Source organism: Coptis chinensis, chromosome 8, assembly GCF_015680905.1.
Source record: "Coptis chinensis isolate HL-2020 chromosome 8, ASM1568090v1, whole genome shotgun sequence".
Taxonomy (NCBI): Eukaryota; Viridiplantae; Streptophyta; class Magnoliopsida; order Ranunculales; family Ranunculaceae; genus Coptis; species Coptis chinensis.
In genome coordinates, this window is record NC_141463.1 from 91,675,124 (window position 1) to 91,700,573 (window position 25,450).

Consider the following 25,450-nt stretch of genomic DNA (forward strand, 5'->3'; position numbering starts at 1 on the left):
AAACAGATAGTTCCCTACGAAAATATTGTAATACATGGAGTCTATACATGACTTTAATGTATTAGTTAACCGGTCGAATTTGTTTAACCATGATTTTATAATCAATTATAATATTTGTTATACACCCTTTTATAACTAAGCGTTCTTAAAATATTAATTGGATACTCAGATGGGAATAGGCTGGAACTCAATTATAATCAAACTTCATAACTTACACAGTTCATGCGTTTAAAAGCTGCTCTGCTGGTTTTTTACTACTAACGTTTTTCCCTTCTAAGTATGCACAAAGGATCACGCTTATAATTCCTCTGCACTCCTTCACCGTGCACTCTGCACTTGCTGCTAAATACTCGATCATTACACTTAATTTGGCTCTAAAAAACCAACATTCCATTGCATTGTGTTAATAACATTTTCAAAGTTCTGCATGTGGAGTTGAGTGCTAATAACATTTTCAGAATGAGACCAATAACCAATGTAATACTTCATTTATGCAACTAGCTAGCATCCATAATTTCTTCCTTTTGTCACCTCTATACAGATGGTTTGAAAAAATCACCACTCCATCATTTTAAGATCCACATTATGTTGAAAGATTTTAACTAGATCATTTTGAAGACAATGGAAAGAAAAAAGTTATTCTTCTTGCATTTTTTTTTTTATATTTTATTCTCCAGTGTAGATAACAAGTATGTTGCACACTATGATATAATATTCTTATATCTTACAGGTAGTACATACACTCATATGAATCCAACAATGTTCCTCAATCACATATAAATGCTCGACAAGATAATTACACAACTAGCAACATACAGGTTAACTTCATTAACATAATGCCTTTCTTTAGTTGGTAAATTAGTTTGTATGATATGCACTAATAATTATATTTTGACTAAATTACAGGTGGTTAAATACCCATTCAATATATTTATTCAAGAAACATGGTATCGACAAAAAAATCGAATCGAACAAAAAATACAACTAGCGTATTGAAGTGTTTTTTTCCTTATTAAATTTTTTAATTTTCTTTTCTAATTTACATGCGTTCATTCCTTTGATTTTCTCCATTCTAATTTTTTTTTCCTAGCACGTGCAACGCACGTGCCCGTTGACTAGTAATCTTATAACTATTCTAAACATTGTCACAAATAATCAAAAAAATCAAAATTTTCTAAACTTGTCAAATATAGTATTAAAAATAGTGAAAATGAACAGTCTACAATTAGCCAAATTTTATAAATTGTTAACTACATTTGACAAGTTTAGAATTTTTTGATTTTTTTTATGACAATGTTTAGAATAGTTAGGAGATCATATCTACAAAAAAATTAGTCTAATCCAAAATTTATAAATGTCCTAATGATTTTGAGTTTGTTTACATGTCAAGATAAAATATGTCTCTAAAACTCTTCCAAATCCTACCTACATTAATATTCATTCTCCCAGAGTCCCAGGAGGCTCATAGAGAGCCATGTCAGCATATTTTTAAAAAAAACCTATCCACATCAGCACAATTTTTAAGTGGGTACACAAAGTTAATTAAAAGTCAGGACAATATGTTGATTATTTACGAGTCAGTCCCTACTACAAATTACATCAGACGTTGGATTTGTTTGAGATAAGAACAACACAATTACACGCCCAATCTTTAAACCAATTCGCGATAACTACGAATCATTCAAACATAAATTTTGAATCTAAAAAAAAAACCTTCAATTTCAACTAAGAATCCTAAAAACACAAAAATCCGACTACTATTAACGAAAAACACCATTTGACTTCAAACTACCAAACCTAAAAATTCAAAAAGCCTTCCACAAGTTCCATATATTGAAACTCTTCATAATTAAACTCTTGCAAAACCTTAAACAAGTCTTCATCAACTATCTTCTCTCTATCTCAATCAACACCCAATCTTATTTTTCACTATTCTTTCAAGAAATTGAGATCTACAAGAAATCTAAATGGCTGTGGCGGTGATGATTGATTTGGAAGCAGCTTGGTCGTGATCAGGTGATGCGTGGAATTAAAATACCAACGATCTCCTGCCATTCAATCCGAAATGGACTGGAGATACATGTTATGTTATTATACCTCTAAACAATTTCCCCCAGTTACAGTAATCATTGAAAGCTTGTAGGAGATTCTTGGGATGTATTAAACTGGGGACAGTTGTACTATGTAGGGTGACGCACAGTTAAGGATTTCCATGTCGTAATATAGTCTGAACCATGACTGTTCATTCTTTATTCTTTTTGATAGGTGTATGTGAGTTGTAATTCTAATATTTTTGGAATGGAGCAAGGTGCTAATGCGATGACAACGTTGGCTTGGCACTTGCTTTGGAGGATGAATAAAGGTGTTCACAGCAGCGAGTTGCAAGCACAATGTGAAAATGCACGCTCTCGCTTGTCCTTTGAAATTAATTGATTTTTATATGGTTCATCCTGCACCAATTTGCTGTGGAGTTCGGTCTCTTCGATATTTAGTATAAGCTGAAGCTTTGATTTTAGTGTTGGTCGGATATGGGTTTCACATCTCTAAACTTAAATGTTCAATCTGAAATTTGGCGTTTTTTTTTTTTTTTTTTTTTTTTATGTATTGAAGGAGAGAAGTAATTCTGTTGGACGAGAAATGACTTGGGGCAGACAGCAAACTTTCAACATGACCATCAATATTGTGCAAGGAGTACGTCTATGGTTTTTGCCTGGAGTTCTAGAGATTCCTATTATGTTAACACCAGAGCCAGGTGAAAGTCATTTTGGAATGGATATCAAACGAACCGAAGAAGTGATTTCCCTCATAGGGAACATATAATATGTTCATAACTACATATAAATAGCTTTCTGGAACCTAGCTTACTAGGAAAATATTATGGACCTGACTGAATTTTATTTATGTAGTAGGGTTTCATCTACGTTCACACTGTGGCAAAAGGGTCTGCAGCTGATCGTGCTGGATTGAGGCAGTTACAAGAGCAAGCAAGTGAGACAGGACACTTCGTCATGATATCCAGACTAGAGCACCATCATCTTTTATATGCTGAGGTTCCGATTTCGTTGTTGCATAAAATTCCTCTCTTTATATGCTGTTTATATTTGTATGAAGCATATTCATTGCATCCCTTCATTTCTTTGTGTTATCAAAATGTGGCATAAATTGTATGTCAACAACGAGGATATTTCTCTGTGTTATCAAAATGTGGCATAAATTGTATGTCAACAATGAGGATAGTTCTTTTGAGTTTCATATATCAACTTCTCCGTAACAACATACGTGTACAATCATAAATCACCAGTTACCTATCCAAGTACCATCCCCTTCATTTGGATGTTGCCTTATTTTGGTATTTACCTAATCCGCTTTTTCTTTCCATATCCTGTCCTTGCTGATCTCTTCTTTCTCCAGGTATAACTCTTTTCAATCTTATCATTCACATATCCCTTAGCTCTTTGGTGCAAGTTTTTACAATTTCTTCTTTATTTAATTTTTACTTACATTATTTCCTGCAATGGTGATGTTCTATGAAGTATCAATTGCTAAGTATCACATGTGTATACTTAGGTGGTTGTTTATATGTGATAAATGTCGAGGGCATATTTTCATATGTACTTCACCAATACAGTAAAATGCAATGCAGTAATAGATGTTTCCTGGCCTAAAGATTTGGCGACGATTTTGCAAGCCTAATGAAATATTTTAATGAAGAACCTATGGATTCTGTGTGATAGTGAAATGCTCCGTTAATAAGTTTAGAGAAGTATTTAAGTCGTTCATGCATTTGCACTAAAGTCCAAGTAATTTGTTTGAAACAAACTTGAAACAAAGCATCAATTGGTTGGCTGGACTAGGGATGCCTAGACGACATACCAATAACTTAAAGCTCAAGTCAAATTTGAATTTTTTTTATACTTTAATTATTTTCTTTTTAATTCCTCCTAAATTTTTTGTAGTCCCAAGAAAATGGATCAGCATGTCTATTTTTTATAGAAATTTTTTTGGGAATAGATATTGCAACATTTTAAACTAATCAGATTGTATTTGTGTATTCTCCTTTTATTGTTTCCAATTTTACTTTTTACGTTTTATTTATTATTATTATTATTATTATTATTATAACGGTTTAATTATTTTATTTTTTCTGACATGACCACTCCAGAAGCAAAGGTAGCACTCGTCAGCTCATTAATTAAGAATCCTGCAAATTGCACCTGTTACTTGAAGCAATGTAAACACCAGTACATGCATTTCTTTTTAGGAGTCATTGAGATTTTGGGATGAGCTTTTGAAGAAGCTTTTGACGAATAAGGATGTTGTGGACGAACTAGGTTTACCATACAAATTTTATATCGGGCCAAGGAACGAACTGTCAAGGTACAATTGCAATTTAATTAGGAGCTAGGAATAATTTTATTATTCCGTCGTCTTTAGAAGCCTTGAGTTAGGATTTTATGTGAGTTGCACTCTTTGATTCTGAATCCAATATCTATAAACCCCACTTACACACCAATGATGTATCCCTTGAATACCTTGAATATAGTCAATTCGGAATGAGCAACTTCTACAAAACAATTATATATAATTTGGATTGAAAGGTATGAAATTTTCCTATAAGTGATTTATCAAGTGTTTTTGTTAAGAGTTTGTTTTATATCTGATAAAGTTTTGAAGCCCGTCACCCCTCACCCTAACATTTATGCTTACACAATATTGATGAACATCTACTGTAGAGAAGTTATTGGGAAGGGCAGGTGAGGACTGAGTAGCACATAAGAAAAACTATTGAAATCCTATAGATCATACATACATATCTTCAGGGGCTTTATGGAAGAGCATTGATAGAATCAAGGGAGTTGAGATTGAGAACAAATATCTCAGTTGTACTATTACACTGCTGTTATTTGTGCTTTGTCTGAATGAGAAGTAAAGGACACGCTATGTTGCTTATGGAAGTAATGAAGATCTGCCGAGTACATAGCTACAACATTTTGATTGGTACTTTCTACTAGAATGGGAATGTCTTCAACGGTCTGACTGTGCTATAAGTAATGAAGACCAGTGGCTTCATACCCTTTTAGTTTGCTTTTGGTTAAATTTGCTCCTGTGGTTACAAGCATTACCAGAATTACATCTTCATTGACGGTTACTGCGGTATGCAAACATGAAGGAGATGATTTGAGTGTGTTACAATGTTGGATTTTGTACATACTTTTTTCACTTTCATGTTGTTATGAAATGTGATCAATTACAATTTGTTATTTATGTGCAACTCGGCCAAATGCATGTAGTCACTAATTTATTTATTTATTCATGAATGAATATTCTTTTTAGGCCACCAAATTTCATATTCTGTCCATTTAGCGTACGTTCAAAATAATTTCCATGGTTTTGATTTGTCACAAGTCTGTTTCTTCTTTTGTTCAAAATAGTCACTAGACATTTTTGTATGAGCTTTGTGCAATTAAGACCAAGCATATATAATCACATATGCGTAGGGTATGGTTTTCTATTTTCTTTTTTCTTTTTTTTTGTATGAGCTTTGTGCAATTAAGACCAAACAAAAATATGAAGTTTACTATGAATGAAGTTGAGTATTCTTTGCTCGCTGGTGGTCTCATAGGCCTGCATTTAGTACACAAAGTAGAGAGCCCACACTCCACCGTAATTTTGGAGAATCTCTAAAGAGGTCTCACATGCTCACAATGTAGCATTCTTCATCTTTGCTATCAATTATCCCTTCAGCTCAAGTTCAGAAGGTTAAATTCATGTTTGTTACTCTACTACCCAAACAAATCCTTATTTGCTCTGAAGAAAATTCTGGAACTAGAGAAGCAACTGGATGCCAAACAAAAGCTTGAACTAGAGATTGCAGAAAAACAAATTAACAAGGTTTAAATTAACATGCCTATCCATACAAACTATTGCGAAAAAAAGACCCACAAATAACAGACCCAACATAAAGACCTAAAGTAACGTACCTTAAATTAACAGGCCTGGCTAGTTAGAAATGGTTAGGCAAACTAACTTCTTTTTTGTGTGACATCAATGTGGCTGTACACGTGGCGTGTATTGATTAGGCCATAAGCAAAAAAATAAAAAACCTTAAAAAACAAAATGAATAGTACACAGATGGCCACATGCATTATTAGTAGGCCCTACATTAATTTGTGGGTCCTATTATTATTATTATTTAAACCCATCATAAAGTTTCATACACAAATGATCAGATTGAAAAGCTATATATATGAATATATCTGACACATTCTCTGATTGAAAAAAATCCATGAAGAGAAAGAAGAAAACAGTTTTAATGATCTAACTAAATAAAATGGAGTTATCTGAAGACAATCTAAAGGGTTTCATTTTGGCTCTTCTGTCAAGTGGGTTTATTGGTGGAAGTTTCATTATTAAGAAAAAAGGCCTTAGACGTGCTGCTGCAGCTTCTGGAACCAGAGCAGGTCCTATTTTCTGTATTTGCATGCATGAGTTTTTTCATTTTTATGAGATGGACATGTTTTAAATTCATTTTTCTTTACAATGTTAGGTGTTGGTGGATATTCTTATCTCCTTGAGCCTCTTTGGTGGACAGGCATGATCACTAGTATGTATTATTGTTGGTTTTTTTATTACTTGGGCTACATTTAGATTAATTGTATTTGGTTGACGTTATATATATGCAGATTCAAAGGTTTCTTTCAATGTGCATTTGTTTAGTAACTCTGTGTTGCTTCATTGTGCTAATGTTAAGGTCTGAGTTGTTAAATTCTACTATTTATTTCATGTTGTTATGTGACGCAGATTACCATTTGTTACTACCAATCTAAAATTGGGCTCTTGTTTGAACTTAGTTTGTATAATGTGTTTTCTTATGAGTTCTTTGATCAAGACTTTCATCGGTGATTTCAAATGCTTAACATGATTCTCTGAAAAGAAACTGGTTCTTTGTTCGTTGATGGATCATGTCGTTTACTTGACGCTCAGCTACCTTAAGTGTTATTTGTTAGTTGGCATGCTTCAATGTATTTTTATTTATTTTTTTATTTTTTTGGTTTAAGAAAGGCATATATCTTTCACCATGGGACGTGGGTTGTGATTGCTATACTAACCGAATGCACCATTCTTGTTATCTGATGTCTAAATTAGTGATAGTTGGGGAGATTGCCAATTTCGTTGCCTATGCCTTTGCCCCTGCTATTCTTGTTACCCCTCTCGGTGCATTGAGTATTTTAGTGAGGTAACTTCTCTTCATGCTGTATATTTACACTTTTCGGACACATACTACCTTCTACTTTCAAATCACTATTTAGTGGTACTTAATTTAGCCACAACTTTGTTGTTTTAGTGCTGTATTGGCTCACTTCATCTTGAAGGAGAGATTACACAAGTTGGGGATTTTGGGCTGTGTGATGTGCGTATGTGGTTCTGTCATTATTGTCATCCATGCACCTCAAGAGCGTGCAATCACTTCTGTTCAGGAAATATGGAGTATGGCAACTCAAACAGGTCTAACTTGAATTAGCCATTCCCTTTCTATCCTATGTGTTGACTTTTTGTGTAATGCTAAGTTGCTAACTATATAATTCATGTCCATTTTCAGCTTTTTTGCTTTATGTGGCATCAGTAATCTTGTTGGTCTTCATACTGGCCTTCCATTTTGCTCCAAGTTATGGGCATACAAACGTGCTAATTTTCATAGGCATTTGTTCTTTGATGGGCTCCCTGTCAGTGAGTATTGAACTACTTGTATACTGTATTTCTTATTAAAGCGCTACACTAATTCTGAACTAAACATTTTACTTTGAACATTCCATGAGACCTGGATGGTGAACTTGACCGTGTCAATGGTGGATTGAAATGTGTCATTGGCACGATGCCCTATGTAATATACTAAGCTAATATGTAGTCTTAGGCTAAACTCTTTAGCCTATTGATATAGAAGCACTCGTTAAGCTCTAATTTTTGGAATGATTGCGACTCTGTCATCTTTTACCAGATTGGGTTTCAGGATCCAACATCCAAGCTACTAGTTATCACTTATGCTAAAATTGGTTTATATTCATGTCCAGGTGATGAGTGTTAAAGCCCTAGGCACTTCCTTGAAGCTGACTTTCGAGGGTAGGAATCAGTTAATATACCCAGAGACATGGTTTTTCATGTTGGTGGTAGCTACATGTGTCATCACTCAAATGAATTATCTTAACAAGGTTAGTAGAAAATCCCTATTATCAGTTACTTACTCATACACGGTAGACATGCTTCCTAGACCATAAAAAATCCCTTGATACTAGTCTGATGGAAGTTGGTTTCAGCCTATAGATAGTTCTAATATCTTTGTAAATGCATTCCAAACCATTACAAAGGAAATGATATCCCAATTAAACTTAACTGTTAAACAGAAGTCCTTAACTTACAGATTGGTCATTAGATCCGAAACCACCTAGGTTACACCAGAGTCCTTTTGAAGAGGAATATGAAGCTCAAGAATAAAGAGGATCCATGAAATTCCAACTCCCATGTCAGCCACAGCTCATATTCTATTTTATTTTACCATGGAACTCTTCAGGTCTTGAGAATATTTTTCCACATGGACACATATTTCAACCTATAGCTCTCATCATATGTGGCTTAAAGAATTTCTTGTTTTGAGGATATAATTGCTCGAGGAGTAGAGCTTCTGTGTTCCAAATATAAATTTCTTGCCCTTAATGATAATGTTTGTGTATTCCAATTAAGGACAGTATCTATACTTTGAGGAACCTGTAGAGCTCTGCACTAGGCTTACATCTGACGTCCAGTAATGGAAGTAGAATTGATGCTTCATTAGAAATTAGTTTTTTCTTTTTCTCCATTGATAGGAATCTACTAAAGCCTTCCATGTATGTATCATTCATTTGTACTATTTTCTTATTTTTAAGACGATATTCTGTATTGACCATGTATGTATTAGAAAAAAAATGTAGTTATTAATAGAAATGTTGATTTCTGTTGATCATCTCCAACATTTCAGGCTCTTGACACCTTCAACACTGCAATTGTCTCTCCAATATACTATGTCATGTTCACAACTCTTACTATCATCGCAAGTGTCATAATGTTCAAGGTATAGTTTAAATTAATCTAGTATCGTAGGATGGAAATTACATCTCTCCATTCGATATATCTTGAAAAAGGTTGGATTTCAATATTTGCTCCTTGAGCTGGACAGAATTAGAAGAAAATCAAATCACACCACTCATTTTTACAAACTCAGAATGACTAAGCTTCATGAAAAGCACTTGGGTTGGGAGCAAAAAGAATTAACAGTCTAACAGATCCTGTTGGATCTAACTGCATTTACTTAATCCAGGATTGGGACGGCCAAGATGGAGGGAACATTATGTCTTTACTATGTGGCTTCCTTGTTGTACTCTCTGGAACTGTTTTATTGCATGTAACAAAGGACTTCGAAAGAAGCTCCTCTTTTAGAGGTGATGATTTTTTCCCTTTACAGTCCAGGTGTAATAGCCCATTTCCGAGATATGACCAGCTCTTAACCTATGGTCTCATATTAGAAGAAAATTTGGCTTATGCAGGTAACTATGGACCATTATCTCCAACTCTATCCACCCGACTTTATAATGGAAATGGAGAGTTACTGAAGCATGACGAGGAACAGGAGGCAGCTTTGAGGATATCTGCTTAAGAAGACAATAGTTGGACTAACTAACTGATTGGTTTGGAAAGTGTTCACCTGCTGAATCAATTTAAGGGGTCAAGAGAAATCGTTACGGACATTAAAAAGTTTCCAACCATGCGGAGGTAAAGACCCAAGTTCCCATAATTCAGGATAAAAAGAGTTCCAACATCTTGAGATTCCGGTAAGTGGGAGCAAATACAAAATCTGGATCGTGCCTTGTGGTATTATTGGTTTTATAACGTTGATTATCATTGTTAGGAATTGATGGTGGTAATATGTTAACTGCCAACACTCAGGGCGATTTATTCTCGTGCAACTGCTATGGTTTCTGTCTTTTTTCGGTCGGTTTGCTCCATGCATTGGAGTCTGACTAGCTTCACACATTCTTGTTGGAAGAGCTTGTCTTTATCCATAGACCTAGCATACCACAACGAAGCTTTTGTCAGGTTTTCTTAAACAAAACCTTTGAATGTTGATGTGGTAAAGAAACCAGGCATAACGAAGATTTGTGCATCTTTCAGTGTTCTGTTTGTGAGTGCTGGAAATGAACAATCGTTTAGACTATCTATTACCATTTTGTTGCAATTTTTCAACCATTTGACATTGTCCAATGTCCATTCATGTAAAGTTAACATTTTATTTGCAGAGAAAGATTGATGTGTACTTTGAATAATAGCTTCAATCCTACCTACATTAATATCCATTCTCCCAAGATGCTCATAGTGAGCCACGTCAACAAAATTTTCAAAAAAGTCCTCACTTAACAAATAATTAGTTGGTTGATTACCAAATTAATCTTATTATTGGTGTGTACAGTAATTTATAAAAGAATATTTTGGTCTTTTCAATTGTATCTAAAATGAAAAAGTAAACACACGCATGATTTTCCTATTCGCCGTTAGAAATACAAAACCCAATAAATAATCACAAAACTAAGTTAATTAATAAACACCACCTCCTCTTAAAAAATAAACAAACAGATCCATCCTCTAATTCCAGCTCTGACTTTTTTTTTTCTTCTAAGATGTCGTCTAGCACAATAGAAAAGTGACCGTTGAAATAAATGCCCTTAATACCTCATTGATGCTTTCATTGTTTAAGCAGTGATCTTGGGTACTTATATCTTGAGTTTTATTGATTTTGTTTAATTTTCATATCTCAAGACTTGGCATTTGATTTATCTCTTTCTGCTTTACTGGGAGATAACGTGTATAACTTTGCCGAACTGCTTTCACATCCCATCATAAGATTTTTTTTTTTTTGTCTTTAGTCTTTGAATATTTATGTGTTTTGATGGATATGTATGTAGACTTTATTGGATTTGTGAACATCGTATTATTTTTATCAATTTGTAAAAACTTAAGCTTAAGATTGTGAAGTTAGTAATTTTCTCTTTCCTTTCCTTTTGGGGTATGATTGGAAGTTAGATAATCAGCAAGAAAAAAACAGAAACTCGAGGAAGCCAGAGGAGTGCTGTGGCAGTGCTTACAGGAGTTACAGCTTATATAAGGTTGTCTACTTACAAAATGGATATGCGCACATGCGCATTATCAGATCATATTTTCTTCACTGGTGTTATATCTGCACATGAGCACATCTAACTTAACAAGTTAGGACGACTTCGCGCCGCTGCTCTGTAGCTATAGCATGGGATTCTCCGTGGTGAATTCTTTTGTGAGAGGATTCAATTGTTGTACCAGTAAGTAAACATTTTTGTATAGTAATGTCGTTGTTTTTCGTGCCTTCTCTTGCCCTTTGTGGGATTCATTAGATGTTCACAAAAATATGTTGGTCAAGATACATTCAAATGAATACGGTGACTCTAGGTTGTATTATAAATAGATTTGTCGTTCTTCCAGTCAATCATATGACCATCATATGCTTTTACAATATGTTTCATGCCATTTTTCTGAGTTGAAGCATCTATTTCTTGTGGGAGCACTTCACTTGAACGGCTAGGCTCTTTGTCAACTCCTTACATGGATCTTCATTTGCCTTATCAAATAAGCCCCGGTCTACTGGTATCTCACACTTAATCTTTCCCAAGCAATGCTGTTCAATGCCAATGAAACCAGTTAAAGAAGGATCAAATTTCTATGATGTATTAGTGTTGAGGGAGGGAAAAATACTATTACCTATTCCGCAATCATCTTGCTTGAGGGTGAAGTGCAGTTTCCTAATTTGAAGTGTCCACAGCTTCCAAAAGGATCACCAAAGCTCGCAAATTCGGCTGCAGTGATAACTTTGTGGTTGGGACACTTCAAACGTGTTTTTGGTTTCAAATTATCCAGCACCAGATCTAGAAGTAGCCATAGTCAAAGCCATGACACATGACGACGACCCGATGGACGAGAAATATATCTGTGAAATTCTAACACTTACTTTTTATTCAAGAATGTATATGATTGGATTGTTGGATTAAAAGCTTTGATGTTAGTTCACGGGCTTTTAAGTAAAGGAGATCCTGTGTTTCAACAAGAGATTTTGTAGGAGATTTTGTATGCTACGAGGAAAGGTATGAGGTTACTTAATTTGTTTAATTTTAGAGATGAGGCTCATTCTAATTCTTGGGACCATTCTGCTTTTGTACGGACTAATGCACTGTATCTTGATCAGAAGTTAGAGTGTTTAGTTTATGAGAAGAAACGACAAGATAGTGGTGGTGATGATAGGTTTGGTGGAAAGCGAGACGAGCCTTATAGATCGGGTAGTGGAAGTGGGCATGATGATAGGTTTGGTTTGGTGGAAGGCGCAGCCTTTATAAATCGGGTAGTGGAAGTGGGCATGATGATATGTTTGGTGGAAGGCGAGTAGAGTCTTATAAATCGCCACCTGGAGGGTATGGTGGAGGGTTTAGAGATGATTTTGGTGAGTATGGAACAAGGCCACCTCCGAGATCGGGGTCTTATGGGGATGTGATTGAAGCCAACCGTGGTGGTGGTGGTGATGATGAGAGGAAGAAAGGGCCGGGTGACGCCAAGAGAGATGAAGATGGAGAGTGTTTTAGGGAGGATAAGTCAGTTTCAGCGGTTACTAAACGATAGATTGTCGCCTTTCCATCATAGTACTGATTACTTCGAGTATCGACATTGATCTCCCAAGCTTGAAATCAGCTGCGTTTCACCTTCAATCAACTGTTGTTCAGGTACACAATGTTTAACAACTGTATTTTGGTTTTTAATCATCAATGTTTGATCATCAGTTGGTTTTTAATTTTTTATATTTTTAATTATCAAGTCCTTAGTAGTATGAAACTCTGAGGCAAAGGGATACACTTCTGCTCCTCCAATCCTTGGCTACAAAGTCTTAATAGAGGCCTCATTACAAAATAGCTCATTCTTTCTTCATTGATGCATACCATCATCAATTTGATTTGTTGTCGGCGCATTTATATGAATACAATGAATCATCGATATGTTGTACATACTATGCTTTATTATCAGTAAAAAGTGCTTGAATGTACACGTGTTTTACTTCAATCTGCTTTTGTATTCTAGGAGAATTCAATAATAATAATGAATTGAGCGTCTAGAGATTTCTAGGGTAGACATGAAGCTTCTTGAGGTTTGTTGAGAGATGAGTATATTAATCTTATTTATCTTCATTACAAAATAGCTATTACGAGCCAACGACAAGCAAAGTGAGTCCAACGTACCCTGCTTAACAAATATTATGGTTGCGATCTATATGATATATGCAGTTAGAACTACCACTAAATATATTTATTTGCATTTGACAATATATTAGATATTTCATTCAAGGTTTAGGCTAGACATATTGGTAACAACATAATTTGGCACAGATACAAAACCGACATGTACACAATATGTATGTTTGTTATATATATAAGCACATAGCTTAAATTTTTTGTATAGACTTTTGAATTGGTGTGGTATATTGACCTTCTTTTGGTATTGCAGAACGAGTGGTAGAACAAACTCTAGGGATGCAAAGATCAGTGGTTAATCACATGGCCACTTTCAAGGTGCACAACAGATATGTGCATGGTGCACAACGAATTGCAACTATTTATGGTCGTACAAGTACCAAACAATGAAGGATCACTGCAGAAAACAAAAACAATTATATTATGTGGTATACCATAGAGAGTGATTAGACTATGCAGATAGTTTTTTTGTATGAAAAAGCAAAAAAAAAAGAGTGTACACTTGAACGAGTTTTTGGAGTATGTGAGAATTTAGGACTACTAATGAGATCATTTAGTTATGTAAATGTATTGCTCTCTATGTGAAATGTGAAAGAGAAATATAAAGTTGAGCTAGTGGAATTTTGTCGTATTTTTGTGTCTATTGATATTTTTGTGTATCTACTTATATGCTGATATGTTCAATGACAATGGCAGTTCATTTTTGTATTTCCAATGATCATCTTCTCTTTACTTCTCCAAGCTTTTTAGTCTTCTTTTAACTATATGTTCTTTTCAAAGAAAGTTAGAAGTTTGCAACTACTCTTCAACAGCAAATATCTCCTCTTTCACCAAGTTGCAAGCATCACAGCCCTTATCTTATCTTTTGTTTCATGGCTAGGATTGCATCATATCACACAATCATTAGGTGAGGTTCTTTGGCTAGCTATAAATAAATAATAGGAAAATAAAAGACCATTGATCGATATAAGACCATATTAAGTTCTTAGTGATGTCATGTCCACGTCTTAAAAGTTATAACTCATGTAATTTCCGTTCACTAAGAAACTTTGAATACAATGGTTTGCTAACATTGTTAAATAACATATGATAACTTTCTTACTCTTAAAATTGTTCTTCAATAACATTTATTTTTCTCCATTGTTATTTAACAAGTTTGGGATTAATTTGAAAAGAATCGAACTTATAATCTTCAGTTAATTTTATTTGTAACTTCATATTATACAAATGGGCTTAAGCACATCCACCAAAATTAAAAATCTGAAAATTAACAGGCCTATACATAATGGGTTTAGGAATAGCAGGCCTGACCACAGGTCCGGCTGCATGGCTAATACTAGTTTGTATCGAATTGTCTCGAATTCAAGTGACGTGAAAGTTAAGCGAAGCTCCAGTATATAATGAGAATTCACCCAACTCAACACAACGCAGCAATACCAACTTTGATCATTGAGATTTCGTTACGTTCTTTCTGATTCTCTCTCTCAATAATATTCAAGAAGAATGGGTTTTCGTAGGAACAACACAAGTTCTTTCATGATGTTCTCATTGGTATTTCTTTCCCTAGTATCGCTAGGTTCGGGTAATGTTGATCAAGTTACTCAAGTTAAGGGATGTCCTTTCGGTTCAATATACAGCTTTGGTGATTCTTCATCGCTTCTTGATTTTAAGGATGGTCGAAGCAGTCCATCTGATCAAGGGTTACTACAAGTTGTGGACTACTTAGGTACGTTGAGAAACGAAAATTCATCTTTCTTGCATGTTTCTTTTTACGCCTAGAATCTTTATTTTTTATTGTTATTGTTCCCTGTTATCACGATTATATAGTTATTGTCGAGTCCAAACAACTTATTCGATGTCCAATTTCTAACAATTGGCAATCTTCGTTTGTTAAACAGCTTATGCATTTCATCTTCCCCTTGATCCATATGAGGAAGACACTAAATTAGATTATGGAGTGAACTTTGCTGTACGGGGTGCTACTGCTCTGGACTCCACCTTTTTCACGAAGAACAACATTACATTGTCACCAGCCAACAATTCTCTTCACACACAAATTGATTGGTTCCAGACCCATCTTGATGCACTATGTTCATCACCTCCAGGTAAGCATATATGATCCAAAGATTAATTACATCCTATTTTAGCCAACTATTTCCTCTTATTATGTCACACATTCATTCATTCATAGTATTGATCATTATTTTTCTTTATGTTGCAGACTGTCGTCAGAAGTTAAAGAAGTCTATCTTCTTGGTGGGGCAGATTGGGGTCAATGATTATAATTATGCTTTCTTTCAAGGGAAAACCATGAACGAGGTTGTTGGTTATGTGCCTGAAGTCGTGCAGACTATTAAGGATGCTTTGAAGAGACTCATCCATATGGGGGCTGTTAACCTGATAGTCCCTGGAAGTTTGCCAATGGGATGCCTGCCTAGCTACCTGACAATGTTCCCCAGTGATGATAGAAGGAACTACGACAAGAATAAGTGCAGAGAAGGCTATAATAACTTTGCAAGGTTTCACAATAATCACCTTGAGCAGGCCTTAACCGAGCTCAGGTTTGAGCACCCTCGTGTTCACATTGTGTATGCTAGCTATTACGACGCATTCATTGCTCTCCTTCGCAACCGTGCTGTTCTAGGTTTCCAAAAGAGCTCCTTGAGGAAAGCTTGTTGCGGGAATGGAGGATCACACAATTTTGATTCATCAAGGATGTGTGGTGCTGAAGGCGTTCCAGTTTGCTCTGATCCAACCAAGCATGTTCACTGGGATGGGATTCGTCTAACCGAGGAGGCCTACAAACTCATGGTGGAAGGCTTCATCAGCGGCAACTTTGTAAGACCGAAACTAAGAATTCCAGAGAGATGGCATTGTGTTATGTAATAATCTAATGTAACCGGAAATATCAAATTAAACATTGAAGAACTACGTGTGCTTGATCCTATAAGTGGGGTTAGACTCCATGTGTCCCCTCCATGGTACGTAGGCAGCCCAGAAGTTACTTGGGTCCAGCACAAAAAAAAAAAAAAAAAAAAATCGTCATCAAGGCATGTTGGGATTGCGGATGTTATAGCCTCCTGTATATAAGTATGCAATTCCTCTGCTTTTACGTGTAGTATGTTACTGTTAGATTTCATGTGTAATTATATATGTTTTGCATTCTTCTTTTGCCTTATTGAAATATTATTTTACTTGGCCAAATGATCTAACGAGGGCCGGATTCCAAGATGCTTTAATTACTCGTTACTCATTAGTGATGAATGTTGCTTTAGGTACTGCAAATTAACCCAAAGGATTGTGGTACCTTGACAAGTTTGAACAATTCCTTTAAGCTGAAACTGTGGGACAATCAACGAGCAGTAAGATCCCTGTGTGTAACCACTGGTCGAGCAAGGTTCAGCTGGTTCGGAGTGGTCTAAAAAGTATGCACGTCATCTTTTTCATACACTGCAATTATCAATAAAATTACAGGATTTCTTCTGAAATTATTGGAATGAAAAAGCGGTCTACATTTTAGACAGTACTCACAGTCAGCTGATCTGTATTCAATCTTGTTAACCGTATAGGTGTTAAATGAGGGCATTACTTGCTTCAAGAGCACGTAAGAAGAAGGGTAATCTCATACTCTCTAGTTGTATTATAACATCCGATGATCATCAGATCATGGCATGTGTTTTTTAAAGCTTATCAATTTTTCTTCTCTCCCTCTTCCTCCTCCACCTCCGTTCACTCTGCCATGAAATGCCGACAAACCACCAAAAACATAAAATATTTCTCGTTGCTCACACTCACGTGACGATAGTAAAAAAGCTGGTCAAACTTGAGTGATTTTTTGCTCCCAGCGGGATTTGCTCCAAGAGCTCCAAGGGAAACAGGAACCAACCAAGTGTCCACTGAAAAGGGGTAAACAGTTATCAAATTTCCACTTTAATATATACTTCCTGATTTATCCCCAACCTTAAAAAAATAAAAGAAAAAAACTTAACCAGTTACAAAATTTAGTTTTTGGTCTTAATTGTTGAAAAAAACTTGAAGTGCTGAACTAGTGGCACTTCTTTCAAACTAAAAAAGATAAAAAAAAAAAATCTTTAGCTAAGGATGGGAAGAACTCCTATATATTTTACAATGACAGTTTTTTAATTTTTTTTTTTTTAGTGGGGGCAAATCAGGAAGTTTGTTCTAAGGAAGGAATTTGATAACTGTCAATCTCTTTTTAGTGGACACGTGGTTGGTTCCTATTTCGCTTGGAGCTCTTGGAGCAAATCCCGCTGGGAACAAAAAATCACTCGTCAAACTATAACAAAACAAAAATCTCATTGGGAAACGTGGTACCATCTCCCAACAACAATCTACCTTATAAAAACTACTCCCGAGCCCACCTGATGTCTCAAACTCAAAAGTTAACCAAAAAAACAGAAACAACTGATAAGACGAAAATACCCTTTTCCCTCCAGAAAAATTCTCCCATCTATTTTGCATTTAAGGTTTATCACAACGACAACAAGTTTTCAAACCCTTAGAAATGACGACTCCTATTCCAAGTGATTCTTTCAAGTTGGTCTTTATCGGAGCGGGAAAGATGGAAGATAGTGACGTGATCGGTGAAGCCTCAAGTTGGTAATTTTTTTTTTTCTAACCTTTAATAATAAATAAATATGTCAAAACTTTAAATCAGATGTATTTATCTCGGAATTTTAGGCCCGTTGCAGTTAAGAAGGTGTTGTTACAGTTGGGGCCAGTGCTTACTGATAAGAAACTGTTGGTATTGGTTGCAGCTGGAATTGTTGGAGTTTAAACTCAAACTAGTAGTATTGTTTTGTTTTCAATAAGGGTTGTTTCATGTGTGACCAAATCTTTTTGTTGGACCAGGTCTTTACCTGTTCTGCACAATCTTAGTTAGATAAGTGCCACAAATATAGGAAGTGTTGATGGCTTAGTTGAGTTAGTTATGTGGTTTCTTTTTTAGGAGCAAGTAAGACGTCTATAAACACTATAAATTGGTGTAGGTCTTTTGCATTGAATGAGATAGTAAGTATTTGATTAAAGTCTTCACTCTTTTATCTGTTCAGTTTTTTTATCATTTAGATATTAGAATTCATCTCTAATATCTTACATTTGGTATCGGAGCTTGGTTAACTAGTGTTCTTATTGTTACTTAGATTGCTTGAAAGCAAGTTACAATGATGAACGGATCAATTCAACCTCAACTGCCGAGGTTTAATGGAAAGAATTTTAATCAATGATGCATCCAGATGAAGGCTTTGTTTGACTTTCAGGAGCTATCTGAGATTGTTGAGCTTGGGTATGTTGAGCCTGTTAATCAAGCTGCAGTTACAGCTGTCACTCCAGCCCAGAAGGAGAGTTTGAAAGAAAACAGAAAGAAGGACAAGAAGGCTTTGTTTTTTCTCTATCAAGTCGTGGACGAGATTGTTTTTGAAAAGATTTCGATTGCAACGACGTCTAAGGAAGCATGGGAGATATTGCATAAATCTTATAAAGGAGATGAGAAGGTGAAGAGTGTAAGGTTGCAAACTTTGCGAGGTGAATTCGAATCTCTTTATATGAATAAGTCTGAAACTATCTCTGATTATTTTTCACGAGTTCAATCTATTGTGAATCAATTACGGGTTAACGGTGAAAAATTGGATGATTTGCGTGTTCTTCAAAAGATTATGAGATCCTTGGCAGGACGTTTCGATTATGTTGTTGCTGCAATTGAAGAAGGAAGAGATCTTTCAGCCATGACAATTGAAGGGTTGATGGGTTCTTTATGTTCTCATGAGCATAGGATGAACCAAAGGAATGCAGGGTCATCTGTAGAACGAGCTTTTCAGTGCAAAACAAGTGTGTTTGAAAAAGGTAGTACTAGCAGTGGAAAGACATCAAGTCACAGCAAGGGTGGTAAGCCTAATCGCTTCAAAACCAATGTCTCCACCAGTGAGAGAAACTCTAATCAACAAGTTTCTGGAGATTGGAAGTTTGATAAGTCCAAAGTTAAATGCTATGGTTGTAAGGAATATGATCATTATCGTTCGGAGTGCAAAGGTAAATTGCCTAAGAAAAAGTCTGAACATGCTAACTACGCTCAAGATGAGGTCCAGGAGAAAGAAACCTTGTTGTTAGCTTGTAGTGCTTCGGAAGAAGAACATCATGGCACATGGTATTTGGACATTGGGTGTAGCAACCATATATGTGGACAGAAGGAGCTGTTTTCTCACTTAGATGACTCGGTATGCGGTGGCGTAAATTTTGGAAACGAAGCAAAAGTTTCCATTATAGGCAAATGTACAGTTCTCATTCGAATGAAGGATGGTTCACATGAACATATTTCTGATGTCTATTATGTTCCTAGCTTACACTGGAATTTGCTAAGTTTGGGCCAATTTTCAGAAAAAGGTCTTAAAATTAGCATTAACAAAGGTGTTTGCAGTATTGAGAATAAGAAAAATGAGCTTGTTGCTATGGTGAAGATGACCAAAAATCGCATGTTCCCTCTACCATTGCAAACTGAAATGGTTTCTTCTTTTAGTGCTCTTGTTATGGATAACAATTGGTTATGACATTTTCGTTTCGGCCACCTGAATTTTCATGGTTTACGATTGTTAGCAAAGAAAGAAATGGTTACAGGGATACCTTTGATGGAAAGCTTTAATCGGTTGTATTCTTGGCAAGCAGCATAGGGACTCTTTTCCAGTGGGGAGGTCACGACAAGTAACACATAAATTGGCGCTTGTGCACTCTGATATTTGCGGCCCAATGGAGACTGTATCACATGGAGGTAATCGTTATTTTCTTACGTTCATTGATGATTATAGTAGGAAAATTTGGGTTTATTTTCTGAAGCAAAAATCTAAAGCTTTTGAAAGATTTTAAAGAGTTCAAAGTCTATGTAGAAAAGCAGAGTGGTCTGAGTTTGAAGGTGTTCCGCACTGATAAGGGGGGAGAGTACACTTCCAATGCTTTCTCTGATTTTTGCAAAAATCATGGAGTTAAGCATCAGCTTACAGCTAGCTATTCCCCTCAACAAAATGGTGTCCGAGCGGAAAAATAGAACCATTGTTGAAATGACACGCAGCATGTTACAAGCCAAAGGTTTACTGAATAGTTTTTGGGCAGAAGCTGTCTCTTGTGCTATATATATCTTGAACAGATCTCCTACCAAAAGTGTTCTTGATATGACACCTGAGGAGGCATGAGCAGTTACAAACCAAATGTTGACTCTCTTCGAGTATTTGGGTGTCTCCCATACACACCTCGACACATACTCGTGTTATGCCTGGAACTATGGGCAGTCTCGTATCAACCAGTTATTCTCCAACTCTTGGTGCCACCATACGCACCTCGACATGTACTCATGTTTTACCTGCTCGCTTGCAAGATTGTATTCTCACTAATGATAATGATGCATCTGATGAGGAACTTGTAAACTTTGCATTATTTGCCGATTGTGATCCTATTACCTTTGCAGAAGCAGCCCAAGATGATGGATGGCTTGCTGCTATGGATGCAGAAATTCAATCCATTGAAAAGAACGATACTTGGGAGCTGACTTCTCTTCCTGAAGGAAAGAAATCAATAGGCGTAAAATGGGTTTACAAAACCAAGTATAATCCTGATGGCCAGGTGGACAGGTTGAAGGCTCGGTTGGTTGTGAAAGGGTATAAGCAAAAGCCAGGCATTGATTACTATGAAGTTTTTGCACCCGTCGCTAGACTTGATACTATTAGAATGGTGATTGCTTTAGCCGCCCAAAAGCAATGGAGAATTCATCAAATGGACGTGAAATCAGCGTTCTTGAATGAGTTCCTAGAAGAAGAGGTCTTTGTTGATCAGCCGGTTGGTTATGCAGTGGAAGGTCACCAAGATAAAGTTCTCAAGTTAAAGAAAGCTTTATATGGGTTAAAACAGGCACCAAGGGCGTGGTACACTCGTATCGACTCCAATTTTTTGGAGAATGGTTTTCTTAAGAGCCCCTATGAACCTACACTGTATATCAAATCTACTTCAAATGGAGCTATGCTCATTGTTTGTTTGTATGTAGATGATTTGATATTCACAAGAAATGATCCAAGCATGTTTGCTGAATTTCGGGAGGCTATGAATAGTCAGTTTGAAATGACTGACATGGGGCTTATGTCTTATTTTCTTGGGCTTGAAGTGCTACAAAGTGATGCTAGAATCTTTGTCTCACAAAAGAAGTATGCGTAGGATATCTTGAAGCGGTTCAAAATGGAGTCATATCAGCCTATAAAGACTCCAGTTGAAGAAAGGTTGCATTTGTCGAAGTTCGATAACAGTGAACTTGTTAGTCCTAACTATTTATCGGAGTTTAGTCGGTAGTCTACGTTACTTGACATCTACTAGACCTGATATTGTCTTCGGAGTTGGTGTTATTAGCAGGTTTATGGAGACACCAAGCCAAGCTCACTTGTTTGCTGGAAAATGAATTCTGTGCTATGTCAAATGTACTATGAGTCATGGTATTTTTTATGCTTCTGGTGGTCATTGTGATCTTGTTGGATACACGGACAGTGATTGGGCAGGTGATATTGATGAAAGAAAGAGCACTTCTGGTTTTGTGTTTCACATGGGCAGCGGAGTAGTTTCATACTCGAAGAAACAACAAGTTGTTGCCCTTTCCACTGCTGAAGCAAAGTATATCGCAGCTGCTTCAAGTGCATGCCAAGCTGTTTGGCTACGACGCTTATGTGAGGAGCTACATCACAACCAAGCACTCCCTACTACGATTTATTGTGACAACAAGTCGGCAATTGCTCTCAGTAAAAACCCAGTGTTTCATGGGAGGAGCAAGCACATTGAAATCAAATTTCATTACATTTGCGAGCTTGTCAAAGACCACGAAGTTGAAATGGAATTTTGTAAGTCTGAAGATCAAGTTGCCAACATTCTCACAAAGTCATTGAAAGCTGAAGCCTTCTACAAGTTGAAGCAGATGATGGGTGTTTGTAGCTCTGAAAGTTTGAGTTTAAGGGAGGCTGTTGGAGTTTAAACTCAAACTAGTAGTATTGTTTTGTTTTCAATAAGGGTCGTGTCATGTGTGACCAAGTCTTTTGTTGGACCAGGTCTTTACCTGTTCTGCACAATCTTAGTTAGATAAGTACCACAAATATAGAAAGTGTTGATGGCTTAGTTGAGTTAGTTATGTGGTTTCTTTAGGAGCAAGTAAGACGTCTATAAACACTATAAATTGGTGTAGGTCTTTTGTATTGAATAAGATAGTAAGTATTTGATTAAAGTCTTCACTCTTTCTAAACTTTTCTGCAGCAGTTTATCTTTTCAGTTTTTTTATCATTTATATATTAGAATTCATCTCTAATATCTTACAGGAATAACATTGGAAAGCTTAATGATAGAAACAAATAGAAGTGCAAAGTGTACTATGGAACATAACTCTTAACTTATGATTTTCAACTTAGGCATGTTACTAAGTTGAAAATCATGACGATGTTGAACATGAAAAATCATGCTTATGTATTTAGATTTAACTTTCAAAGTATTCCAATAACCACTAAGCAGAACAATGTTGAACTTTAAAGACCATATAGCAGATACTTCAAAGTAGCTTCATCTGATTTGATACTTCCAGTTTTTGTGTAGCTTGATGTATCAATACTTGTTTGTACTTGCGATTCTATACACCAATGCTTTACGTCTGAAAATTTCACAATCTCTATATGTGTAACAGTGTAAGTAGTGAGTAACACACTTATTTCCTTCTTTTTTTTGTTTCATATGTCCGTTCATATATCTATCTTTATACAAATACACTAACACTACTGTTTCTGTAGGAATGGTCAGGTTATGGTCGCTTTATTAGGGTAATGCCTAATACTCCAGCAGCTGTTGGTCAAGCAGCATCAGGTAACACTCTTGTTCTTGTTGACAATGGAAAATTGAGTTTTCACGTTTATTTTGATACCGTGACTTTATGTCAAAAGATAATCACCCTGAAGGCCTGATAAATTTTTGGAGCTGTTCCATTTCTTCTTCTATGACTGCTATTACTATTTTGGAGTCAATAAAGTCATCCTGCAGGTTTCCCTTTTGTGTAAAATTGGAGATGTTCAAGTATATTAGTTAAGCTGTTTTCTTTTCAGTTACCGTTAATTGTTTAGTGAGAAAAAAAAAATCCCCAGGTATAACATGGAGAATGTACAGGAACGCTAGAAAGGATAGGCCTATATCCCTACCAATTTGACTTTGACTTTGACTTGTGGTTACATATGTAGAGGAACAACTTTCAAGAAATGATTAAGTAAATCATTGCGAACACACCGGTTGGACTTACTTTTATATTAGGCTATGTTGATCTGGCTTAAGTCAATTGAGTATCATTTTCATACTCCCTACCTACTTCTCTTCTTTGTGTTTTTTGTCGGTGTGTAATATTTGTGTTCTCTTTATTAACTTCCCTAAGACATACTAATTTAGTCCTTTCAGTTCTTTCATGATTATATTCGAAGTTCTTCTTCAATAAGTTGGGAAATGATTGTAAGGTTTGGAAAATCTTGAATGCTATTAAACTTCATATATGAAATTTTTTGTTGTGCATCTTTGATCTTCACATAATCAAAACTTTCTTCTGTTTTATGTTTGTTCTTTATGGAAATCTAAGTGGGCCACATTCTACTTCATATTCTGTTTACTAAATGATAGGAGCCTTATGAGTCTCATGTGTTTGCTTCAGTCATGAGCTTGGGTGAAAAGGCTAGTAAAGAGGATGGAGAACTAACAGCTAAATTGTTTGGAGCAATTGGAAAAATATGGACAGCTGATGAGAAACATTTTGATGCAATCACTGGCTTGAGGTATGTGGCTTTTGGTAATGGAAGCCTTGGACAAACCCCACACCCCCCACACCCCACAACACATAATATCCTTATTCACATGAAGGATGTATTCTGCTGCTTCTTTTTTCATATAGAATTAAGTCTTATTTATTGCTGAACATGTTCATTCTGTAATTTATAGTGGTAGTGGCCCAGCGTATATATTCCTAGCTATAGAGGCTATGGCTGATGGAGGAGTAGCTGCAGGGCTTCCTCGAGACCTTGCACTTGGCCAAGCTTCTCAGACAGTAAGTATAAACTACTGTTGCTTTTTGTCTCTTTACCTAAGAAAGTAATGAATGAAATTGTGAAGTGATTATGTAAAAGACAATCCCTGGCCCTATGGCTATTGCTCTTGTTCGCTATTATATTTGTCTTTGTCAATTCTGCTGCTACAGGTTTTGGGAGCAGCAGCTATGGCCATTAATTCAGGAAAGCACCCAGGTCAGCTAAAAGATGATGTAGCATCGCCTAGGGGCACTACAATTGCTGGAATTCATGAGTTAGAGCGTGGTGGATTTCGTGGATTATTGATGAATACAGTTGTGGCTGCTGCAAACCGTAGTCGAGAGTTTTCAAAGAGGTAGTGATGCTTTAGAGTTTAGACTTCTCCAGTCAGGAGCTTGCCCACGGATGGAATGACAACACGAGAAGCACTTGAAGATGCCCTCTGAATCAATACACTTTCAACAGTTTTTTCTTTTTTTTTTGATTGGCAAGCCTGTTTTAAATGAGATCAGTAACTCTTTGATGCTGGCGGAATTCGATTCCTAGACCTCTGGCATCATCACCCAAAGGTTTTACCGACTTTGCTAGTCGGCACCTGCAACAGTTCTTTTACTTGACAGAAGAGGCGTTGATTAGGTTATAAAACCTGGTCCTATATTTTTTTTCTCGTCCATATGAAAATTTCTTCGGTTTAAGATCTTTATGTGAATTCTATGTTAAGTTATCTAGGGGCTAACTTATTTGTCAAATTATTTTTATCAGCGAGAAATAAATATTATTTATCATTGAATCAAGTCAAACGAACACACCCTCGCCCCTGTTGATGCATGGGCGATCCACTGAACTGATGTCTGGAATCATCTACAAAATCAATATTGAAACCTGATACCCTCTGTTTTGGACTTTTGGGAGTTCAGTGAGGATCAATGATCTTCTCTGATCTAATAAGTTGTGGGACTAGTTACTGATTTCCCATTATTTGGTCCAGTAATTTGTGAAGTACTGAGCTTTGTAGTAGTTATC

The 25,450-nt window shown here is 36.0% G+C and overlaps 2 protein-coding genes, 2 long non-coding RNA genes and 1 pseudogene across 13 annotated transcripts; all 5 read left to right on the forward strand.

Moving 5' to 3' along the window:
* The first annotated feature begins 1,625 nt into the window (after nt 1-1,625).
* LOC147484338 (uncharacterized) lies at nt 1,626-5,272 on the forward strand. Of its 6 annotated transcripts, none has more exons than XR_015205903.1 (4): nt 1,626-2,521; nt 2,611-3,050; nt 4,163-4,377; nt 4,734-5,272. It is a non-coding gene; the product is annotated as an uncharacterized LOC147484338 (long non-coding RNA). The 6 variants fall into 6 exon arrangements; XR_015205902.1 differs by having other exon boundaries at nt 2,611-2,793; nt 2,907-3,050; nt 4,163-5,272; XR_015205904.1 differs by having other exon boundaries at nt 2,611-2,793; nt 2,910-3,050; nt 4,163-5,272.
* Nucleotides 5,273-6,259: 987 nt separating this feature from the next.
* LOC147484339 (putative magnesium transporter NIPA3) lies at nt 6,260-9,836 on the forward strand (annotated as a pseudogene). The gene is made up of 9 exons (XR_015203978.1): nt 6,260-6,461; nt 6,548-6,604; nt 7,147-7,237; nt 7,346-7,506; nt 7,601-7,728; nt 8,070-8,207; nt 9,011-9,103; nt 9,350-9,470; nt 9,576-9,836. The product of XR_015203978.1 is annotated as a putative magnesium transporter NIPA3 (transcript).
* A 744-nt stretch (nt 9,837-10,580) lies between these two features.
* LOC147484340 (uncharacterized) lies at nt 10,581-13,975 on the forward strand. The gene is made up of 2 exons (XR_015206706.1): nt 10,581-12,824; nt 13,600-13,975. It is a non-coding gene; the product is annotated as an uncharacterized LOC147484340 (long non-coding RNA).
* A 595-nt stretch (nt 13,976-14,570) lies between these two features.
* Nucleotides 14,571-16,511, forward strand: LOC147484341 (GDSL esterase/lipase At5g03980-like). Its single transcript, XM_086578745.1, has 3 exons — nt 14,571-15,072; nt 15,245-15,451; nt 15,568-16,511. Exons 1-3 carry the CDS (start codon nt 14,850-14,852, stop codon nt 16,230-16,232), a joined length of 1,095 nt encoding a protein of 364 aa, XP_086434871.1. The 5' UTR covers nt 14,571-14,849; the 3' UTR covers nt 16,233-16,511.
* A 1,293-nt stretch (nt 16,512-17,804) lies between these two features.
* On the forward strand, nt 17,805-25,223 carry LOC147484342 (pyrroline-5-carboxylate reductase-like). 4 transcript variants are annotated; one of them, XR_015204371.1, is made up of 7 exons: nt 17,805-17,966; nt 18,509-18,890; nt 23,169-23,231; nt 24,058-24,178; nt 24,342-24,447; nt 24,598-24,891; nt 25,032-25,223. XR_015204371.1 is itself a non-coding variant. In XM_086577022.1 (6 exons), the coding sequence occupies exons 2-6, from the start codon at nt 18,602-18,604 to the stop codon at nt 24,784-24,786; spliced, it is 768 nt and encodes a 255-aa protein (XP_086433148.1). In that variant the 5' UTR covers nt 17,829-17,966; nt 18,509-18,601; the 3' UTR covers nt 24,787-24,926. The 4 variants fall into 4 exon arrangements, 1 of the variants encoding a protein (XP_086433148.1); XM_086577022.1 differs by lacking the exon at nt 25,032-25,223 and having other exon boundaries at nt 17,829-17,966; nt 24,598-24,926; XR_015204372.1 differs by lacking the exons at nt 17,805-17,966; nt 18,509-18,890 and adding an exon at nt 18,010-18,138 and having other exon boundaries at nt 23,159-23,231.
* The last annotated feature ends 227 nt before the right edge of the window (nt 25,224-25,450 follow it).